General features: G+C 37.5%; 1 protein-coding gene across 1 annotated transcript in view; it reads right to left on the reverse strand.

Annotated features, from left to right (window-relative positions):
- Positions 1-270: 270 nt before the first annotated feature.
- The window catches only part of LOC140466879 (protein PHTF2-like), a 108,173-nt gene continuing 89,329 nt past the window's right edge, over positions 271-19,114 (reverse strand). The window contains exons 14-18 of the mRNA XM_072562650.1: positions 9,655-9,741; positions 6,165-6,320; positions 5,265-5,360; positions 3,770-3,895; positions 271-1,061 (exon numbers count right to left, since the gene is read on the reverse strand). Coding sequence (XP_072418751.1) covers positions 1,041-1,061; positions 3,770-3,895; positions 5,265-5,360; positions 6,165-6,320; positions 9,655-9,741 — 486 coding nt within the window. The 3' untranslated portion in view covers positions 271-1,040. The remainder of the gene's footprint in view (positions 1,062-3,769; positions 3,896-5,264; positions 5,361-6,164; positions 6,321-9,654; positions 9,742-19,114) is intronic.

The following is a 19,114-nucleotide window of genomic DNA, read 5'->3' on the forward strand; positions in this document are numbered from 1 at the left end:
TAAGTATGAAATATGTAGAAAGATTCAGTATATCTCAGCTTTAAAAGAAAAATTGTCTTTAAGAAACTTATCAGTTTTGAATGAAAAGGTAGTGCATACTTCTTTTCAAATCCAATACAAAACATTGACTTCATCAACTGTGAATGTTGCTAACATTCAGTCAGTCAATAACCAATTTCTATTTAAATTTTGTCACAAAGTAGCTACATGAAAGAAACAACAATATTCAATTAGAAAATAATGTCACACAATTCCAAATAAGTATGCATCTTCGTCAGTTATAGTATGTTTATTCCTTCAAAATTAATGTCAGTTATACCACTTGTTGGTAGGAAACTGATGTCAACTGTAATTTTCAGAATGGATATAATTACCAGAAAAAATATTCACGTTTTAAATTGCTGTAATTGTTTTGTCTACCCAGTGTAACATGTCCATATCTGTGCTGCACTGAAAACAAAAGTTTTAATATTTTCAAAGTCATACAATGAACTAAGTTGTATGTTAACAGAGCAAAATTGTAATAAGTCTTATTACGTTCGTAAAAATGCACTTCATTCATTATTAAACATAACACCATCTAAATTTTAAAAAAGGTGTATAATGATCTCATAACTCGGTTTCACTTTCATACTAAAAAAAAAGTGCAGATGCAGAGTCAGGAGCTGTGTTGCCAGTCCATTGTTTAAATAAATATATTTCTTGCTAGTTAAATTTGTTTCTATCAAAACACCTTTCACAATGGCAGGCATAAAGCTTTATTGCTGTAAATAGAATATATCAAAAGGCTTTGTTCTTTTTTTATTTGACCTGCTACATACAGTTCCTTAAAAACTGACCACAGAGTAATACTTGTAAATCAAAATAGGTTGATAACTAAAACAAGTGCAAAAAAGTGAAACACGTAACAGATAAAATATAAATTGCACAAGTGGTGTAGATGTAAGCACTTTGACATGTCAGAAGTGGCGTAATAAGCTGTAAAGCCATATGCCTGCATTTAGACATGTCCAAGGGGATATGATTCACAATCCAGCATATCAAGACTTGATCTTCCAGAGCTAAAATTTAAAAGAAAAAGAGTTTTAAATTTATGCTGTATCTTCTTGTACATTCCAGGTTTCCTTAATAATATTAAAACAACACATTAGGGAGATTATTGTTGTCATATTTGTAACAATATCCCTAATAATTATCAATACTTTATAGTCCATTTATATTATTTAACTTCTGCCTCTGTGCAATTCTTTGAGTATAAAATCCATTGCACAGTATAAAAAAAGGGTTAGTAACAATAAAAAATAATGAATAAATCCACCTCAAGGTGAAATTCTGTGCAGTTCCCACGATATTAAAAAATACAGTCATTTTCCGGTATCTTTGGAAACTCAAAGCTTTCACCAGAGAAAAGATGCCGAAAAAACCTATTAGACCTTAAGGTTGAAATGTCTGGAAGATTAAATGACTTACACCTTAAGGTCTTAAAAGGACTGGCAGCACAGATAGAAGATGCATTGTTTGTAATCTTCCAAGGATTCTAAAAGGCCCCTAACAGATTGGAAAATAAATGTAACACCTCTTTTGAAAAAAAGTGGAGGGCAAGCAAAATACTGTAGATTCTGGAAATCTGAAACAAACGCAGTAAATGATGGAGGAACAGAGTTAACTTTTACATCTTCAGAAGGTAAGTGTATTTGCATCTGTTATAGGGAAATAGCTAGAATTCATTATTAAGAAAGGTTATAGGAAGATCATGCAGTCAACATGGCTTTGAGCAAGGCAAAGCATTTAAGTTATTAGAATTATTTGAGGAACCAACAAACAAGGCTGAGAAAAGGGAACATGTTGATATAGCATACTTGGATTTGTAAAAGGTATTTCATAACAATCATACCTAAAGGTTGCTGCGGAGAATAACAACAGTACAGATAAATGATTGATTAGTTAATAGGACGCAGAGAATAGGTTTAGAATAGTGTTGTTTTTGGGTTGGCAAAGTATAATGAATGGAATGCCACAGGAATCAACGCTGGGCCTCAACTATTTAGGATTTATGTCAGTGAATTGCATGAAGGTGTGGGACTGACAGGAAGATGAAGTTGAAATTACAACCAGAGCAGCCACTGAATGACGAAGCTTGAAAGGGCTTAATGGACTACCCCTGCTCCAATTTTTATTTAATTGAACTCATATGATTGAAATGCATCCATTGCTGCAAATGACATCACTATTGCAGTATAGCCTGTAAAATCCACACTGCAAATAATAATAGGCAAATGCAGCTTCTTTTTCTCAAATGGATTTTAGAATACATTTGTAAACTCACAGGATAGAATTTTCTATTTTAATGCTGTAAGCAATAAAACAACAACATTCTAATACCAATTCAAAAGAGCTAAAGTGGATCTGGATTTGATCAGTCAGGAATAAATTGCTTCTTTAGATTCCAGTATTTATTTAAAAGAAGCAACTACATTTTACACCATGTTAAAGTACTAGATGCTGTACAGTAAGGCTAAACAGGCTGGGGCTGTTTTCCCTGGAGCGTTGGAGGCTGAGGGATGACCTTAGAGAGGTTTACAAAATTATGAGGGGCATAGATAGGATAAATAGACAAAGTCTTTTCCCTGGGGTCAGGGAGTCCAGAACTAGAGGGCATAGGTTTAGGGTGAGAGGGGAAAGATATAAAAGAGACCTTTTCACACAGAGGGTGGTAAGTGTATGGAATGAGCTGCCAGAGGATGTGGTGGAGGCTGGTACAATTGCAACATTTAAGAGGCATTTGGATGGGTATATGAATAGTAAGGGTTTGGAGGGATATGGGCCGGGTGCTGGCAGGTGGGACTAGATTGGGTTGGGATACCTGGACGGGTTGGACCGAAGGTCTGTTTCCATGCTGTCCCTCTCTATGACTTGGGGCCTAATAGATCAAAACAACTGAAGCTGGCTGTCACTGAAATTGAGATAATGGTCCTTACACAAATTAAAGATTGTCTAGAGTTCTTAACATATTATGGATGAGATTAACATCTATAGAAAGGTGATATTGCATTAACTTGAACACTTTAAGGATTTTAAAATTATGCATAGATATGTAGTGTCTTTCACTGTTGATATTTCCACTAATTGTTATTGTCGTATTTCAGGCTAGCTGGTGTCTCATTACTTGGACAGAAGTCAAAACCTAAAGGGAACATGTGTAGTTTAATTTGACAAAAAGTTGTAAATGACTGATGGGATAACAGAAATTCATTTGATAAACTATCTGAAAATTTGTTTCAAAAGCAATGGCAATAAATAGAACTTTTGTCTCACTGACCAAATTATTTTCCAGATAATTGATTTTTCTTTAGCACAATGCACCATTGCCTGACCTATAGGTAAATAGGGAAACATTCTTTCTAACCTGTAAAAGAAGACCAATGTGTGGCAGCAGGCATATGTTTCACACTATAGCTTTGAATTCATTGCGATCTTAATTCCTCTAACTTCTTCAGAGGAACCGCCATATTTCTAACAAAGTAGCAGTGGTGCGGCAACAGAAAGTCAGGACCCATAGATTTATATGTATATTATGCAAGACTCGCTTCAAACTATACCAGATGTAAAATGTTTAACAAATTGCAAAATAGATATTTAGCATTCTAAAACATTCAGAAAGAGTAATATACTACTTGTACATTTAAAAGTAGAGCTTATGCTAATGAATTATATTATTCTGAGAGGATAAAACAGTTGTAATGCTCCTCTCTTGGTTGAAGAAACTGACCTTTAGATTAAAACCCAGCAAGTCACTAATAACACCAGACACAGCTGAAAGAATCACAACCTGGGTAATGTTATATAGCAGCGGGTTCATTGTCAATCCATATAATCTAAAAGGTGTATCCAATTCCTAAAGAGAAGATACATTTTTCAGTATCATAAAATATACCAACAATTTCATAAAATACTTAAAGCATTGATTGAGTAATTCATGGTAGCTCAAAACGCAGAGAGTATAATTATAGAAATTACCATCTATCATGTATAATATAAATATTTATTTTACATAAACTTCCTGATTACAAATCCTTATGACTAGCCCTATTTGGTCACACTTTATTGCCAACTGTTCAATTTATAAATTTAATATTTATGATGGAAACTACCAAAAAAAACTTGCAATGCTGTGATTATATCATTCTGTGGTGCTAGAAGACCTTAGCTTTATATATCCAAGTAGTTTATTCTGTATTGCAGAAGAACATCTCATCTCCTATTTGGTCTACTTCTCAGATTACTTAATGTTGAGTCACATAATTTATTTTGTGAATCATAATTAGAAATGCAAGCCAGGATCGACTAATCCCACTTTCACAAGAAGGTTACACTTAATCTAAAACCTCAGTTTTAGGATGGCACAGTGGTTAGCATAGTGGCCTTACAGTGCCAGGGGACTGGGTTCATTCTCCCTGTGCCTGCATGAGTTTCTGCCAGATGCTCCGTTTCCTCCCAAAGTTCAAAGATGAGCAGGTTAGATGTTAGCCATGGTAAACGTGGGGTTACAGATACAGAATTGGAGGGAGTTGGGTCTGGGTGGGATGATCTTCAGAGGGTCAGTGCAGATGTGATAGGCCGACTGGCGTCTTTCCACTCTATAGATCATAATGATCAAGGGTGATGGTGTCAAGACAGTAAGGAAGATTTGACACTATCACCCTTGATAACTCATTATGATCTCTCTACCTTAATTAGTTCGTACAGTTTTGGATTACTTGTTACTTTGGTTAGACCCTCATCATGCGACTCTTATACCTTTTCATATTATTCCAGCCATCTGGTTTGTCCCAAGCACCACCTTATTTCTGACTTTTTGTAATTATTTCTCTGCCTTGATTAATTGGATCATCGGTCATCCCAATTCAGCTATTGACACTTTTGACCACATACAAAGACTTTGTCATTCAGCTTATATACACTTCACTCATTCCATTTGTACCATCTTTTGACAGTCGTAATTACTTGGAATAACCTTGCAATTATCTCTCTGCCTATAAATTCTGTGCCTGGGCATTTCCCTCTACTTCACCTAATGAAGGAGGAGTACTCCAAAAGCCTGTGATTTCAAATAAACCTCGTGTCGTGTGACTTTTGACTTTGTCCACCTAGGTCCAACACTGACACCTCAACAACACATTTAACTGCAAATATTCAGTTCACAATGTAAAAAGTAATATGCTTTCACAAGACAATGCGAGCCTTGTAATCTCATGATTGTTTACCTTCAGCAACTTGGTTGCAAGCTTCAAAACGTTGTTCACTAAGTTCAGTTCTTCTTTTTTATTAGGTTTTTTTTCCATCTTCAAATATAAATTAATCTAGTAAAAGAGCAGAGACATACACAGATAACAAATGGCTGCCCTAGACAACATAGGAAACCAACTTCTAAAGTTATCAATGTATAACCTTGATACAGAAGACTGAAGTACATATTTAGTACACTATAGGAATCGAGGGTAATGGAGAAATCATAGGAAAGTGTTCGTGAGAAATGCTGGATCAGCTACAGTCCTGTTGAACAGTCTGCTCCCATTCCTATTCCATAATGATTTGCTTAGGGGAAACCAGCACAAGGTATTACTGGGAATTTACTACTGACAACACTGTAGAAAATGTAGATTAATGTTGAAATAATACTCATTACTGTATTAAGAGGTTACAAAAGAATCTAGTAAAATCATTCCATTTGGTTGTAATATTCCAAAATCTGATTACTGATGGTCAATCAAATTTAGTTTATATTTCAACTCAGAATCAAACAGTAAAGTGCCTAGAGGAATGTCATTAAAAAAAAATTCTTAAGAAAGTGGAACAAACATTAAAGACACTCAAATGGAGTAGGACAGTACAGGAGTCAAGGTTCAAAGGATTAAATGACATTCCTTCACTTCTGGCCTTCTGTTTTCATTAGCACTTTTGTGTAATACTCTTTTTCAATACAAAAGTTTTTCAATGCTTATAAAATTTCAAATTCTTTGATTAAAAGGTTGATTGCTCTTTACCTGTGAACTGGGAGATCTACCATTATCCAGCATCATTCTTCTATATCGATTGTAGAAATGTTTAACAAAGAGATTCAACTTTTCACATTTTCGAAGCAACAGAAGATCATAGTTTATTACCTGTTCTGTCAGTAAGATTGAGGTATTGCTGTACTTGTTATTTGTTTCAGATCCCAGCATGACAAATCTCAGGAGATACAATGTTAATGAGATGCACCAGATCACTAGCTCCCAATTATAGTGAAAATCAAGGAACGTTTCATGGATATGAAGCAACTATATAAAAAGAAAGATTATTTCAAACTAGATTTACATCTTCCAAGTAATTCTCTGGATCTGTCAGGCACTTGACTGAATTTTTCTAATATTACTCTGTCCTCTTTTAAAAAAAATGATAGCTAAGGCAATATATTTATGTACTTTGCGTACTCTTGGTTGATCACCAGAATGGGATTTGCAGTTTACAATAAGACCATAAGACCATAAGACATAGGAGTGGAAGGAAGGCCATTCGGCCCATCGAGTCCACTCCACCATTCAATCATGGCTGATGGGCATTCCAACTCCACTTTCCCGCATTCTCCCCGTAGCCCTTAATTCCTTGTGACATCAAGGATTTATCAATTTCTGCCTTGAAGATATTTAGCGTCCCGGCCTCCACTGCACTCCGCGGCAATGAATTCCACAGGCCCACCACTCTCTGGCTGAAGAAATGTCTCCGCATTTCTGTTCTGAATTGACCCCCTCTAATTTTATGGCTATGTCCATGGGTCCTAGTCTCCTCGCCTCACGGAAACAATTTCTTAGCGTCCACCCTCTCCAAGCCATGTATTATCTTGTAAGTTTCTATTAGATCTCCCCTTAACCTTCTAAACTCCATTGAGTACAATCCCAGGATCCTCAGCTGTTCCTCGTATGTTAGACCTACCATTCCAGGGATCATCCATGTGAATCTTCGCTGGACACGCTCCAGTGCCAGTATGTCCCTCCTGAGGTGGGGCCCAAAACTGGACACAGCACTCCAAATGGGGCCTAACCGGAGCTTTATAAAGTCTCAGTAGCACATCGCTGCTTTTATATTCCAAACCTCTTGAGATAAATGACAACATTGCATTCGCTTTCTTAATCACGGATTCAACCTGCATGTTTACCTTTAGAGAATCCTCGACTAGCACTCCCAGATCCCTTTGTACTTTGGCTTTATGAATTTTCTAACCGTTTAGAAATTAGTCCATGCTTGTATTCTTTTTTTCCAAAGTGCAAGACCTCGCATTTGCTCACATTGAATTCCATCAGCCATTTCCTGGACCACTCTTCCAAACTGTCTAGATCCTTCTGCAGCCTCCCCACTTCCTCAGTACTACCTGCCTGTCCACCTAACTTCGTATCATCGGCAAACTTTGCTAGAATGCCCCCAATCCCTTCATCCGGATCATTAATATATAACGTGAAAAGCTGCAGCCCAACACTGAACCCTGTGGGACACCACTTGTCACCGGCTACCATTCCGAAAAAGAGGAGTGATCCAACTGAGTTGCCATGAACTGGAAGTAGCTGTTAGTGCACAGATTCATACAGTTTGATGTTAGCAAAAAATATTGGATAGTGCGAAAGTATACTCCATTTAAAAAAAGCTAAGGTTGCAATGAATAAATAAAAAGGATAGAACCAATTAAAGTTGCAAAGATATGATCCAGAAGAACTCTATAAACAAAAAAGGAAGCAGAATTTTAGAAAAAAAGGAAACTGGGTTAAAAACAGGATTAGGAAAGTTTAAAGGAATATGAGAAAGAATATGAATTTGTATATGTTTTAAATGTATACAATAAGAAATTTGAGAAGCAAAGCAGCATGTCCAAAAGGATTGTACACAAAAAAATTGACAGTTAAAAGATGTCAGAAAGATGAATCTTGAAACAACTTAAAGCAAGATAAACAACATGTAGGGAATCATAATTATAGTGAATTAAATGACAATAAAGTGCCAGGATAAAATAAGACACATCCTGAACTGTATGTAATGGAAGAAACTGCCAAGGCCTAAACATCCTATTCCATGGTTCTGTTGAATATGGTTGTGCACTAGGCAATAAATGTACAACCCATTTTTATAAATGTAGACAAACCCAATTCAGATCATTATAGGTTAGCTGTGTCTGTAGTAGGGAAAATTTTAATATCTTTTATTAGGGACAAAATGACCATATACTTTCATAAAAAGAGAATTTGGTTAGAACCTGTAATTTTTTAAATGATGCAACAGAGGGTAATGCAATTAATTGCATTTAAATGGACATCCAAAAGACGTTTGATAAAGTATCACAAAACAGTTGGTCAGCAAAGTTGAGGTACTTAGGATAAGAGACACTATGACAATGTTGAAGTAACACTGACAAAGTGCAAAATGGTTTTCTCTGGACTGGAAGAAGGAGTGCAATAGGGATCCTCAGGAGTCAGTACCAGATATTTTTGACATGTATTAATCAAATATATTTATCAGTTGAATTTGTATGTATCGTACACACTTTCAAAAATTGCTGATTTGGCCTCGTTTGGAAGATTATATCCAATTCTGGCACTACACTTTAGGAAAAAATACAAGGCTTTAGGGAATGGTGCAGAAAGGTTTTATGAGAATAGTCCTAAGGATGAAGGGTTTTAGCTATGAGGATAGTTTAGGAAATCTCAAGCTGTTCTCCTTAGAGAAGAGCTAGTTGAGAAGCAATTAGATGGAGTTCAAAATCACAAGGATACACAAAATAAATAGAAATAAACAGCTCCCTTGGGCAAAGATTTAAAATTATTGATAAGATAACCAAATGCAACATAACAAAACTATTTTAATACAGTGAGTGGTTAGGATTTGGAATGCACAGGATAGTAGAGGCATATTCAATTGTGGCTTTGAAAAGGAATTTAAATAAGTATGTGAAGATAATAACTTGCAGGGAAATGGGTCAAAGCTGGTGAGTGGGTCTAGCTTAACTGCTGTTGAAGACAGCCCACATGCCAAACACCCTCTCTGATCTGTAACCATTCAAAGTAACCAGCAGAGATTTAAAAAATGGAGAATTGTGTTTAATAAGTGGGTCTGTTACCTGGAAGGACTTCATAGATACAGGAAAATTAAGATGAACATTTAGTCAAATAATTCACAGCCCCATTTTCCTTTGTCCTCTGTCCCAAATTTTTGCAGTCAGTTGCAATGGAAACTTCCCTTTCCTCCAGTGAATTTCAGCACAGGTGATGAACAGACTGGCTGTTCAACTAGCTCAGTACAGTGAGTAATCTTCCTCGAGAAACACACGTTTCTCTTTAACTCATCCTCTGCTACTCTGAGTCAACAACTGGATAACTGAATTATCTTTTCATATTTCCTGATCCTCCCTTCCTGTTCAGGTCTTACGAGGTTCAGAGATTCACTCGACCTACTGTAAATTAAAATGGTTTCACCCTCGGATAGCTCTATAGCTAATAGTCGGTGTTATTCAGAAGCACAAGAACAACGGATGAAACAAAAGGCAAAAACTGGACAAAGAAAATGTTTTCATTAGTTCAATGTTATAGATATTTTTAAAACAGAAGTATTACGTATAAGACATGTTCTTACCTGTGCGCAGCAAATAAATACTACAGATAGAGTCAACAGGAATGCAGATGAAACAATTACATCTACTGATCGCTGTGGACCTCGTCTCTGTCAGGAGAGATTAATAACTGAATTAGAACTTTAAATATACAAAAACAAAATGATTTTTAAACATTTAGCAGTTTACAGGTATGAAAAAAAGTTTATGGATATTAAGAATACATGCAATAAACAATCAGGATCTGCAGAAACTCAAAGACATACTAAAATGATCAGTTAGCTGAAAATATGGATCTATCATGACCTTTGTCACAAAACCTTCTGTAAAAGACTGTTGTGATTTCTTTAGAATTCAGAAATGATACGAAGGGCCCAACCTTCAAAAGAGAAAAGTGGCATGGTAATAAGATAATGGTAAAAACTAAAAAAATTCTTTAAATAAAAAAGTTGGTCACAAAAGTGTATGATAAAGAATAAAAAGGGAAATTAATAAGAATGCCAGAAAACTACAATACATTAAAAACTTACATAAGCCACTAACACAATTATTATTACACTACACTTTCAAATATTGAGGTGATTGTACAAATTCTCATTTTTATAGCAATAGTTTTCCCAAAGTTCCAAACAGAAGAAAATCCACTGCATCACAATGAAACTAAACAGATACTATGTGCAAGCCATGACAAACATATTTGACAGAGATCATCTCATCTGACAACAGATAATGCTGAATTTATATCCATCAGAACTACAGTCAGCTCTGCTATAACACGGTACTTCTGTTCCCATGCAATCCTGTGTTATAAGAAAATCACATAAAGCAGACCATTTAAACTAATGGGGCCGGAACTGCGTTATCACCAATATACACTTTAAAACTTTGTGCGTTAGAAACAGTGTTGCCAATTTGTCAATTGTATTATGACAAATTCACATTTACGTAACGTGCATTATAGCAGATGATCTGAATACAAATTTTAAACATTAAACATGCCTTAACCTTAAAACATTCATCCCCTCCACCACTGACATACGTGCTAACAATATGGACATGTACAAGATACACTGTCATAACACCTCCTTTAGCAACATGTTCCAAGCTTGCAACTTCCATCACTTACAAAAAGAATAGAGGGTTCCCATGAACACTACCACCTGCAAGTTTCCCTCAAAGTCACACACCTTCTTAACTGGAATTATATCACCATTCTTTCACCAACACTGAATTGAATGTTTGGAAGTCCCTTCCTCACAGCATTGGGGATGTACTTAACTAAGCCAGATAGACTGCAGAAATTCAAGGCAATAGCTAACTACCACTTCCTTACAGGCTATTAGGGATGAGCAATAAATGCTGCCATTGGTACTGATGGGAGGAGTGAACTGTTGCTGTAGGTCCACAAGTCACAACATAAAATAAATATAGTATACAGAGTCCTAATATGACCAATCATATGCTTCCTCTGTGTTAGATTGATAATTTTGTGATTATTAAAGAAACCTGGTTGATACAACTTTCCATTCAATTTACTGCAAAACAAAACTTAATTCAATGAAGCAGAATTGGTTATAACAATGAAAATATGCATCATTACCCCTCTAATCCAATCCAATCCAAACCAAACACACACACACTTTCATTTTTCTCACCCATGGGACATGAGTGTCACTAGCTGGCCAGCATTTATTGCCCATCCCTAGCTGCCAGAGGTGGTACTGAGCTGCCTTCTTAAACCACATTAAAAATTTCCAAACACTAGGTTATAGTCCAGCAGGTTTATTAGGAAGTACTAGCTTTCGGAGCACTGCTCCTTCATCAGATGGTTGTGGACAAGACGACCATAAGACGCAGAATTTATAGCAAAAGATTACAGTGTCATGCAACTGAAATTATACATTGAACGAATTTGAATTGGCTCCTCCACTTCTTGAACCACTGCAGTCCACCTGCTGTGAAGTTGATCTACAATTTCCAAAGGGAAAGAATTCCACAATTTTGACCCAGTGACAGCAAAGGAACAGTGAGCTATTGTGCGGTCCTTGTCCTTCTAGATAGAAATGGTCCCGGATTTGGAAGGTGCTATCTAACAATCTTTGGTGAACTTCTACAGTGCTGTTTCACAGTACACACTGCTGCTACTGAATGACAGTGGATGCACTACTAACAAACAGGCTGTTTTGTCCTGAATGGTGTGAAGCACTTGAATGTAATTCGAGCTGCACCCATCTAGGCAAGTGGGGCATATTCGATCACACTCTTGACCTGTGCTTTGTAGATTGCAGACAGGCTTTGAGGTGTCAGGAAGTGAATTACTCACTGCAGTATTCCTAATCTTTGACCTACTCTTGTAGCACTGTTTGAGGAGAATCCAGTTCAATTTCTGATCAACAGTAACCCCAACAATTGTTAATAGCGGGGCATTCAATGATGGTAACACCACTGAATGTCAAGGTGCACTGATTAGATTAACTCTTACTGGAGTTGGCCATCGCCATGAACATTACCTGCCACTTATCAGCCCAACCCTGGGCATTGTCCAGATCGTGTTGCATTTGAACATGGACTGTTTCAGTATCTGAGGAGTTGTAAATATTATAGAACATTGTGGAATCACGTCCATGTGCAATCATCGGTGAACATCCCCACTTCTGACCTCATGATAGAGGGAAGGTTATTGATGAAGCAGTTTAAAATATTTGGGATGAAGACACTACCCTGAGGAGTTTCTGTAGAGATGTCCTGGAGCTGAGATGACTGACCTCCAACAATCACCACCATCTTGCTATGTATAACTCCAACCAGTGGAGAATTTGCTCCCTGACACCCAGTGACTCCAGTTTTACCAGGGTTCCTTGATGCTTGGCTGAATGCAACCTTGATGTAAAGGCCCTTCACTCTTATCTCACCTCTGGAATTCAGCTTTTATGCCCATGTCAGAAGCCGAATGGCCCTGGCAGAACCTAACCTGGGTAAAGGAAAATAACTAATTTTGCTTTGAGGAGATAATTTTAAAATGAAGCAAGCACTTTCTGGCCAAAAGTGGTTACAATACTGGGAACAAAGCGACCTTGGAATGCAGGTTCATAGTTCCTTGAAGGCAGAGCCACAGGTAGATAGGATAGTAAAGGCAGCATTCGGTATGCTTGCCTTTATTAGTCAGTGCATTGAGCATAGAGGTTGAAAGGTCATCCTGTGCCTGTATAGAACATTGGTTAGGCCATTGTGTGAAATTCTGGTCTCCCTGCTATAGGGAGCATGTTGTGAAACTTGGAAGGGTTCACAAAAGATTTATAACCATGCTGCGAGGGTTGGAGTGTTTGAGCTACAGGGAGAGGCTGAATAGGCTGGAGCTGTTTTCCCTGGAGCATTGGAGGCTGAAGAGTGACCTTACAGGGTTTATAAAATCAGGAGGGGCGTGGATAGGGTAAATAGACGTGGTCTTTTTCCTGGGGTGGAGGAGTCCAAAACTAGAGGGCATAGATTTAGGATGAGAGGGGAAAATTTTAGAAGGGACCTAAGGGACAACGTTTTCACATATAGTATGGTAAGTGTATGGAATGATTGCCAGAGGAAGTGGTGGAGGCCTGTACAATTACAACATTTAAAAGGCAGTTGTATGGGTATATGAATAGGAAAGGTTTAGAGGGATATGGGCAAAATGCTGGCAAATTGAACTAGATTTAATTAGGATACCTGGTCAGCATGGACGAGTTGGACTGAAGAGTCTGTTTCCATGCTGTACATCTCTATGACTGTATGACTCTATGACTCTCAAAAGCAATAAAAAGTAAAACGTTCCAAAGCTAGTCGATTTGATGTTATGTGGTTGTTACTAATCATGAACGGTTACCTTTGGGATCTTGAGAGACAGATCTTACTTAGAATATACAACATAGAGAAGAAATTGTTGCAGTTACTCTCCCAGGAGGACAATCAAGTTTCACACTGAATTCATCATAAAGGTGTTTGAGAAATAGGAAGTATGAGCTGAACAACTTGTTCTGTAGTAGAAACTGAAAATCCAAATAAAATAAAAATGTTCTGCTTCTGCTTAGTCTAAGTCTTTTTGGAACTTTTAGTCAATTAAAAAAAATACGCAAAAAAAGTGACAGGTAATGTTCAGTTTTACACACAATGCTTGTGTGAAAGGTCACCACATGTTTGTTCAAAAGCTCTGGAGCGATTTTTTAAACCTGTTTATCCAGATTTGAAATCTGATTGATAGAACGATTTAAGGAGGATGGTTCTTTTTTTTCGGTTGATGAGAGTTTCAGCTAAATTTCTGATTTTTTTCCTAAGATTTTAAATGTTTAATTTTAAAAAATCTTTTGCAAGTTTAAGATTAAAATCTTTAGGTAAGAAATGATAGTTTTTAAAAATATATTTGGTGCTTTTAAGAGCTTTTCAGGCTTAACATCATTGAGGGCATTCAAGAGACACATTGGTATGATGTGGTTCTGTTCGCCGAGCTGGGAATTTGTCTTGCAAACATTTCGTCCCCTGTCTAGGTGATATCCTCAGTGCTTGGGAGCCTCCTGTGAAGCTAGGAAATGGGAATCCTGTGCCTACCGCCTGAGCACCACATACGAACAACTCCGGTTCCTGCATGAATGCCGAAAGAATCGAATCCTTCCACCATGTGTCAGATACAGACCACCAGTCAACAATCCACAAGCCAGGGACACAGCCAGACCGAACGGATTCAGGATGATCCAGGTAATGATTACAGATGCTCACAACAGACTACACATATACAGACAAGAAATTGCGCACCAAAAATCGTTAATTTCAAAAACCACCAATCAGGAATGGACCCGGACCATAGAACAGGTCGTCACCATAGGCCAGAACAGGACCACACACCGCAAAAAAACGGCACTAAAAGAAAAAAATGGCCAAACTAACACACAAATAAGAGGACACCACAACACACACTTGGGTTAAAAACCTCTCCCACAGACAGCTCAGAGACACGGAAAGAACAATACTGGCCAAGGGACTCAACTACAACCACAGGGACGCCAAGACAGCAGACTTCCTAGCAGCACTAGGATGCACACTCAGGAACAATGGACTGACAGAAGAGACACAACAAACAGTGAGACAAAGTATTGTACCTCTGATAACAAGGAAAAGACAAACACATAACCTCAACACTAAGGAGAGGGAAGCACTAAAATCACTAAGAAAGGCTTCACAGGAGGCTCCCAAGCACTGAGGATGTCACCTAGACAGGGGACGAAACGTTTGCAAGACAAATTCCCAGCTCGGCGAACAGAACCACAACAACGAGCACCCGAGCCACAAATCTTCTCCCAAACTTTGAACATTGGTATTAACATAGTAGGGAAATGGTTAAAGGCCTTGCAGATTAAATATAGAAGGTTACGAAGAAGAACCTCAAAAAGGTAGCAATCTCTGGTTTACTCCTGGTACCACATTCTAATCAGAGTAGGAATAAAAATATAGGGCAGATAAATTAATGCCTGAAAAGATGCTGCAATGTGCAAGGATTCAGATTTATGGATCATTGGAATCTCTACTGGGACAGAAAAAAACCTGTTCAAAAGGAATGAGTTTCACCTGAACTGGAAGGGAACCAAAATGTTGGTGGGGAGATTTGTTAGCTCTATTTCAGGAGCTTTTAAACTTAAGATGAGAGGGTGGGGGGGTGCTAAGTAGCAGGAAAAGTAATGTCGAATGAGGATGTTCTGAATCAGAAAAGAGCAAATTCGTTACAAAAGACAGACAGCAGCAAGTCAGAGAATGAGGTAACTCTGAAGAATTAAACTGCCTTTATTTCAACACAAGGGGTCTTACAGGTAAGGCTGAAGTAGTTACGGCATCTACGGGAACTTTTGCATTCAAGACCTCAAGCAAATTAATCCCACAGCCTTCTGAATCAGAGGGGAGAGTGCTATCAACAGAGCCACAATTAACACATACAGGCTGAGCTTGATTTGTTTTCATTATAACTCACACAGCTTTTAAAAATTGCTATATTGCAATTCATGAAGTCATATGCCACTGCAATTTAAATAGAAACACTAGAATGCCCATCCCAGCCTGCTCTCCTGTCTCTTCTGCAGTATCTTTCAGCATATATGGCTCTGGAACACCATAGCTGTTACAAAAACTTGGCTGTGGGAAGGACAGGACTGGCAGCTCAATGTTCTGGGTTTTGGATGCTATAGAAAGGAAGGCAAGAGAGGAAGGGGAGGTGGTGTTTTTGATTAAGAAAAACATTACTACAGTAATTAGAGGATATTTCTGAGGGATCGTCCAGTGAAATTGTATGGGTAGATATTAGAAGAAAGAAACAGATGATGATCACCTTGATGGGATTGTACTATAAGTGTCCCCCATAGTCAGCTAGAAATTGAGGAGCAAATACATAGAGACTAGAGATAGATGTAAGAATAATAAGGTTAAAATAACAGATATTTTAATTTTCCAAATATTGGCTGCGACTGCCATGGTGTTAAAGGCTTGGATGGTGAGGAATTTGTTAAATGTGTTCAAGACAAACTTTCTTTATCAATATGCAAATCTACCTACTAGAGGAGGAGCAAAACTTGACCTCTCAGGAAATAAGACAGGGCAAGTGACTGAAGTATTATCAAGGGAACATGTTGGGACTAGTGATCATAATTCTATGAGTTTTAAAATAGTTATAGGAAAGGATAAGTCTGAAGTTCTTAATTGGAGTAAGGCAAATTTTAATGAGACAAAAACTTTCAAAAGTTGATTGGAGCAGAGTGGTCACAGGTAAAAGGACGACTGACAAGTGAAAGGAGAACGAGAGTCATTATGTTCCTGTTAGAGTGAAGGACAAGGCTGGTAAGAGTAGGGAATAATGGAAGAATAAAGGTAATGAGGTTCTAGTCAAGAATAAGAAAGTGTTATATTATCAGGTATAAACAAGTGGGAGACAGAGGGTGGTCATGAAGGGCTGTTTTTCAGACTGGAGGCCTACGACAAGCGATGTAATTCAGGGATTGGTATTGGGTCCAGATTTGCTTGCTGTTTGAAAAATACAATTTGGATGAGAATAATAGTAGATTGTGAAGAAAGTTATCTAAGATTAGAAAGAGATTTTGATCAGTTGGGTAATTGGGCTGAGGAGTGGCAGATGGAGTTTAACTTGGACAAATGCAAGGCATTTTGATAAAACAAACAAGGGTAGGGATTAAACAATTAACAGTAGGGCCCTAAATAGTGTTTTGGAACAGAGGAAGTGGTTTGCAGATGCAGTTATAATATTTAAAAGACATTTGGAAAAAGTACATTAAGTAGACAGGGCATTTTAATGTATTATCTGAAAAACAGCAAGTCCAACAATGCAGCAATCCCACAGTACTGATTTGACTTTTGCATTCAAGACCTCAAGCAAATTAATCTCACAGCCTTCTGAATTAGAGGGGAGAGTGCTATCAACTGAGCCACAATTAACACATACAGGCTGACCTTGATTTGTTTTCATTGTAACTCACACAGCTTTTAAAAATTGCTATATTGCAATTCATGAAGTCATATGCCACTGCAATTTAAATAGAAACACTGGAACACCCATCCCAGCCTGCTCTCCTGTCTCTTCTGCAGTATCTTTCAGCATATATCAGCATCCTCTCTCTAGCATGTTGCTGTCCCAGCAGCGGCAACTGTGCCTGGTAACACTACAGAAACTACACAGCTAATTGTTTGGCAGATCTCCAAGTTGTGACTTGTATCTGAGTGAGGGGCAGAAGTCATGCCCCCATTGCCATATTGCATTAATGAATCAGGGCAGCAGTGGCTGATGGAATTACATTCTCCATTGACTGTTCCAGTAGTCTAGCAGGAACCTCTATTCAGAAACATTCTGCTCTAGTTTTGTGAAAATACTCATAGAAAACCCACGTTTGCCTCTTACTTTGACAGATGGCTATTAAATATCAATAATAGGATTATCATTGAAAATGTTATTCTTGTGTTTTTTTCTTGATCAATTTTTATTGATCATATGATCAAACTAAAATATTAACTGCTTTTCATAGGAATCATAGAATTCACAACATGAAAAAAGACCATGTATCCATCATGTTTCTACTGACCAACAAGAGAAATGATGTCTGCAAAAGAGACAGAACAGTTTTAAATCTTTCAACAATGGAATACTCAATTAACTGGAGTTAAGGAAACTTGAAATCATTGAGGTAATTAATTCCCTAGCTGTCCAGTTATGGGGCAAATGAGATCTGTACAAATTAGACAGATTGCACCTTAACAACACCAAGATTAATATCCCGACAGGGAAATGCAATTGGAGACAGGTTAAACTGGATTGGCAAAGGGATGGGAACCTGAGGGGAAACTCAGTTTGGAGGGAAGGAAAAGTAGTAACAGGGGAAAAAGAAGCAAAACTAGAATACAGAAAAAGCAAAAGGAAGCATCAACTAAGTATTTGGATGTAGGATAATGTTAAAAAGGCAGAATTAAAGGCACTATATCTGATGCAAACAGCATTCCCAACAAGGTTGACATTTTGAAGGCACACAGTGAAAGGGACATGATTTAATTGCAATTACAGAGACATTGATACAGGATGAGCATGACTGGGTACTGAATAACTAAAGGTATATGACATTTTGGAAAGTCAGGGTAAAAAAAGGAAAAGATGAGATAGCTTGCTTAACAGAGACAAGATCAGTACGTTAGTGACAGAGGACCTTAGATGAAAGGATCAAGGTTATAGAATCAGTTTGGGTGTTGCTGAGGAGCAGTAAGGTACAGGAAACAATGGTGGGAGCTGTTTATCAACACCAAACAAGAATAGTGATGCTGGACACAGTTTAAATCAGGAAATTAGAGATACATTTAGTATGGTTAATACAGAAATAATGGATGATTAATACAGAAATAATGGATGACATCAATGTACATACATACTCAGAAAATCTAATCTGCACTAATGCTGTGGAGGATGAATTCCTGGACTTTGTACAACACAGGTCCTTGGTTGCTAAAGACTAGCTATCTAGTCATATTTTATTAATACAATTACACTTGTCTTTTCATTTCCAGAAGCTGCAATTTGGTACTTTGCCACACTAATGGAGGCCCTTTGGAATTTTTACAATCTGAGATCACTAGTGCCAACTGATCTTAATCTTGCTGCAGCCGCTTCAAAAGGAGGCATTACTAATAAATTCATACAAATTCGACCTAAATTATATATGAACTATTTCCCAAAAACTGAGCAGTCTAGACCAATATAGAATAGCTCACATTTAGCTACAAAAACGGTGATCTTTAAACCTATGCTCTTCCTTTCATAGGGCTGAGTGCACCAAGGGATTGAGCAAAAACAGAAACTGATGGAAAATTCAGCAGGCTTGGCATCATCTGAGTGAGAAAGCAGATTTAATATTTTGGACCAGACTTTAAAAGCTAACTCTGCTTTTTCCCCAACAGATGCTGCCAGACCTGCTGAATTTC

Source organism: Chiloscyllium punctatum, chromosome 44 (genome assembly GCF_047496795.1).
Source record: "Chiloscyllium punctatum isolate Juve2018m chromosome 44, sChiPun1.3, whole genome shotgun sequence".
Lineage (NCBI taxonomy): Eukaryota > Metazoa > Chordata > Chondrichthyes > Orectolobiformes > Hemiscylliidae > Chiloscyllium > Chiloscyllium punctatum.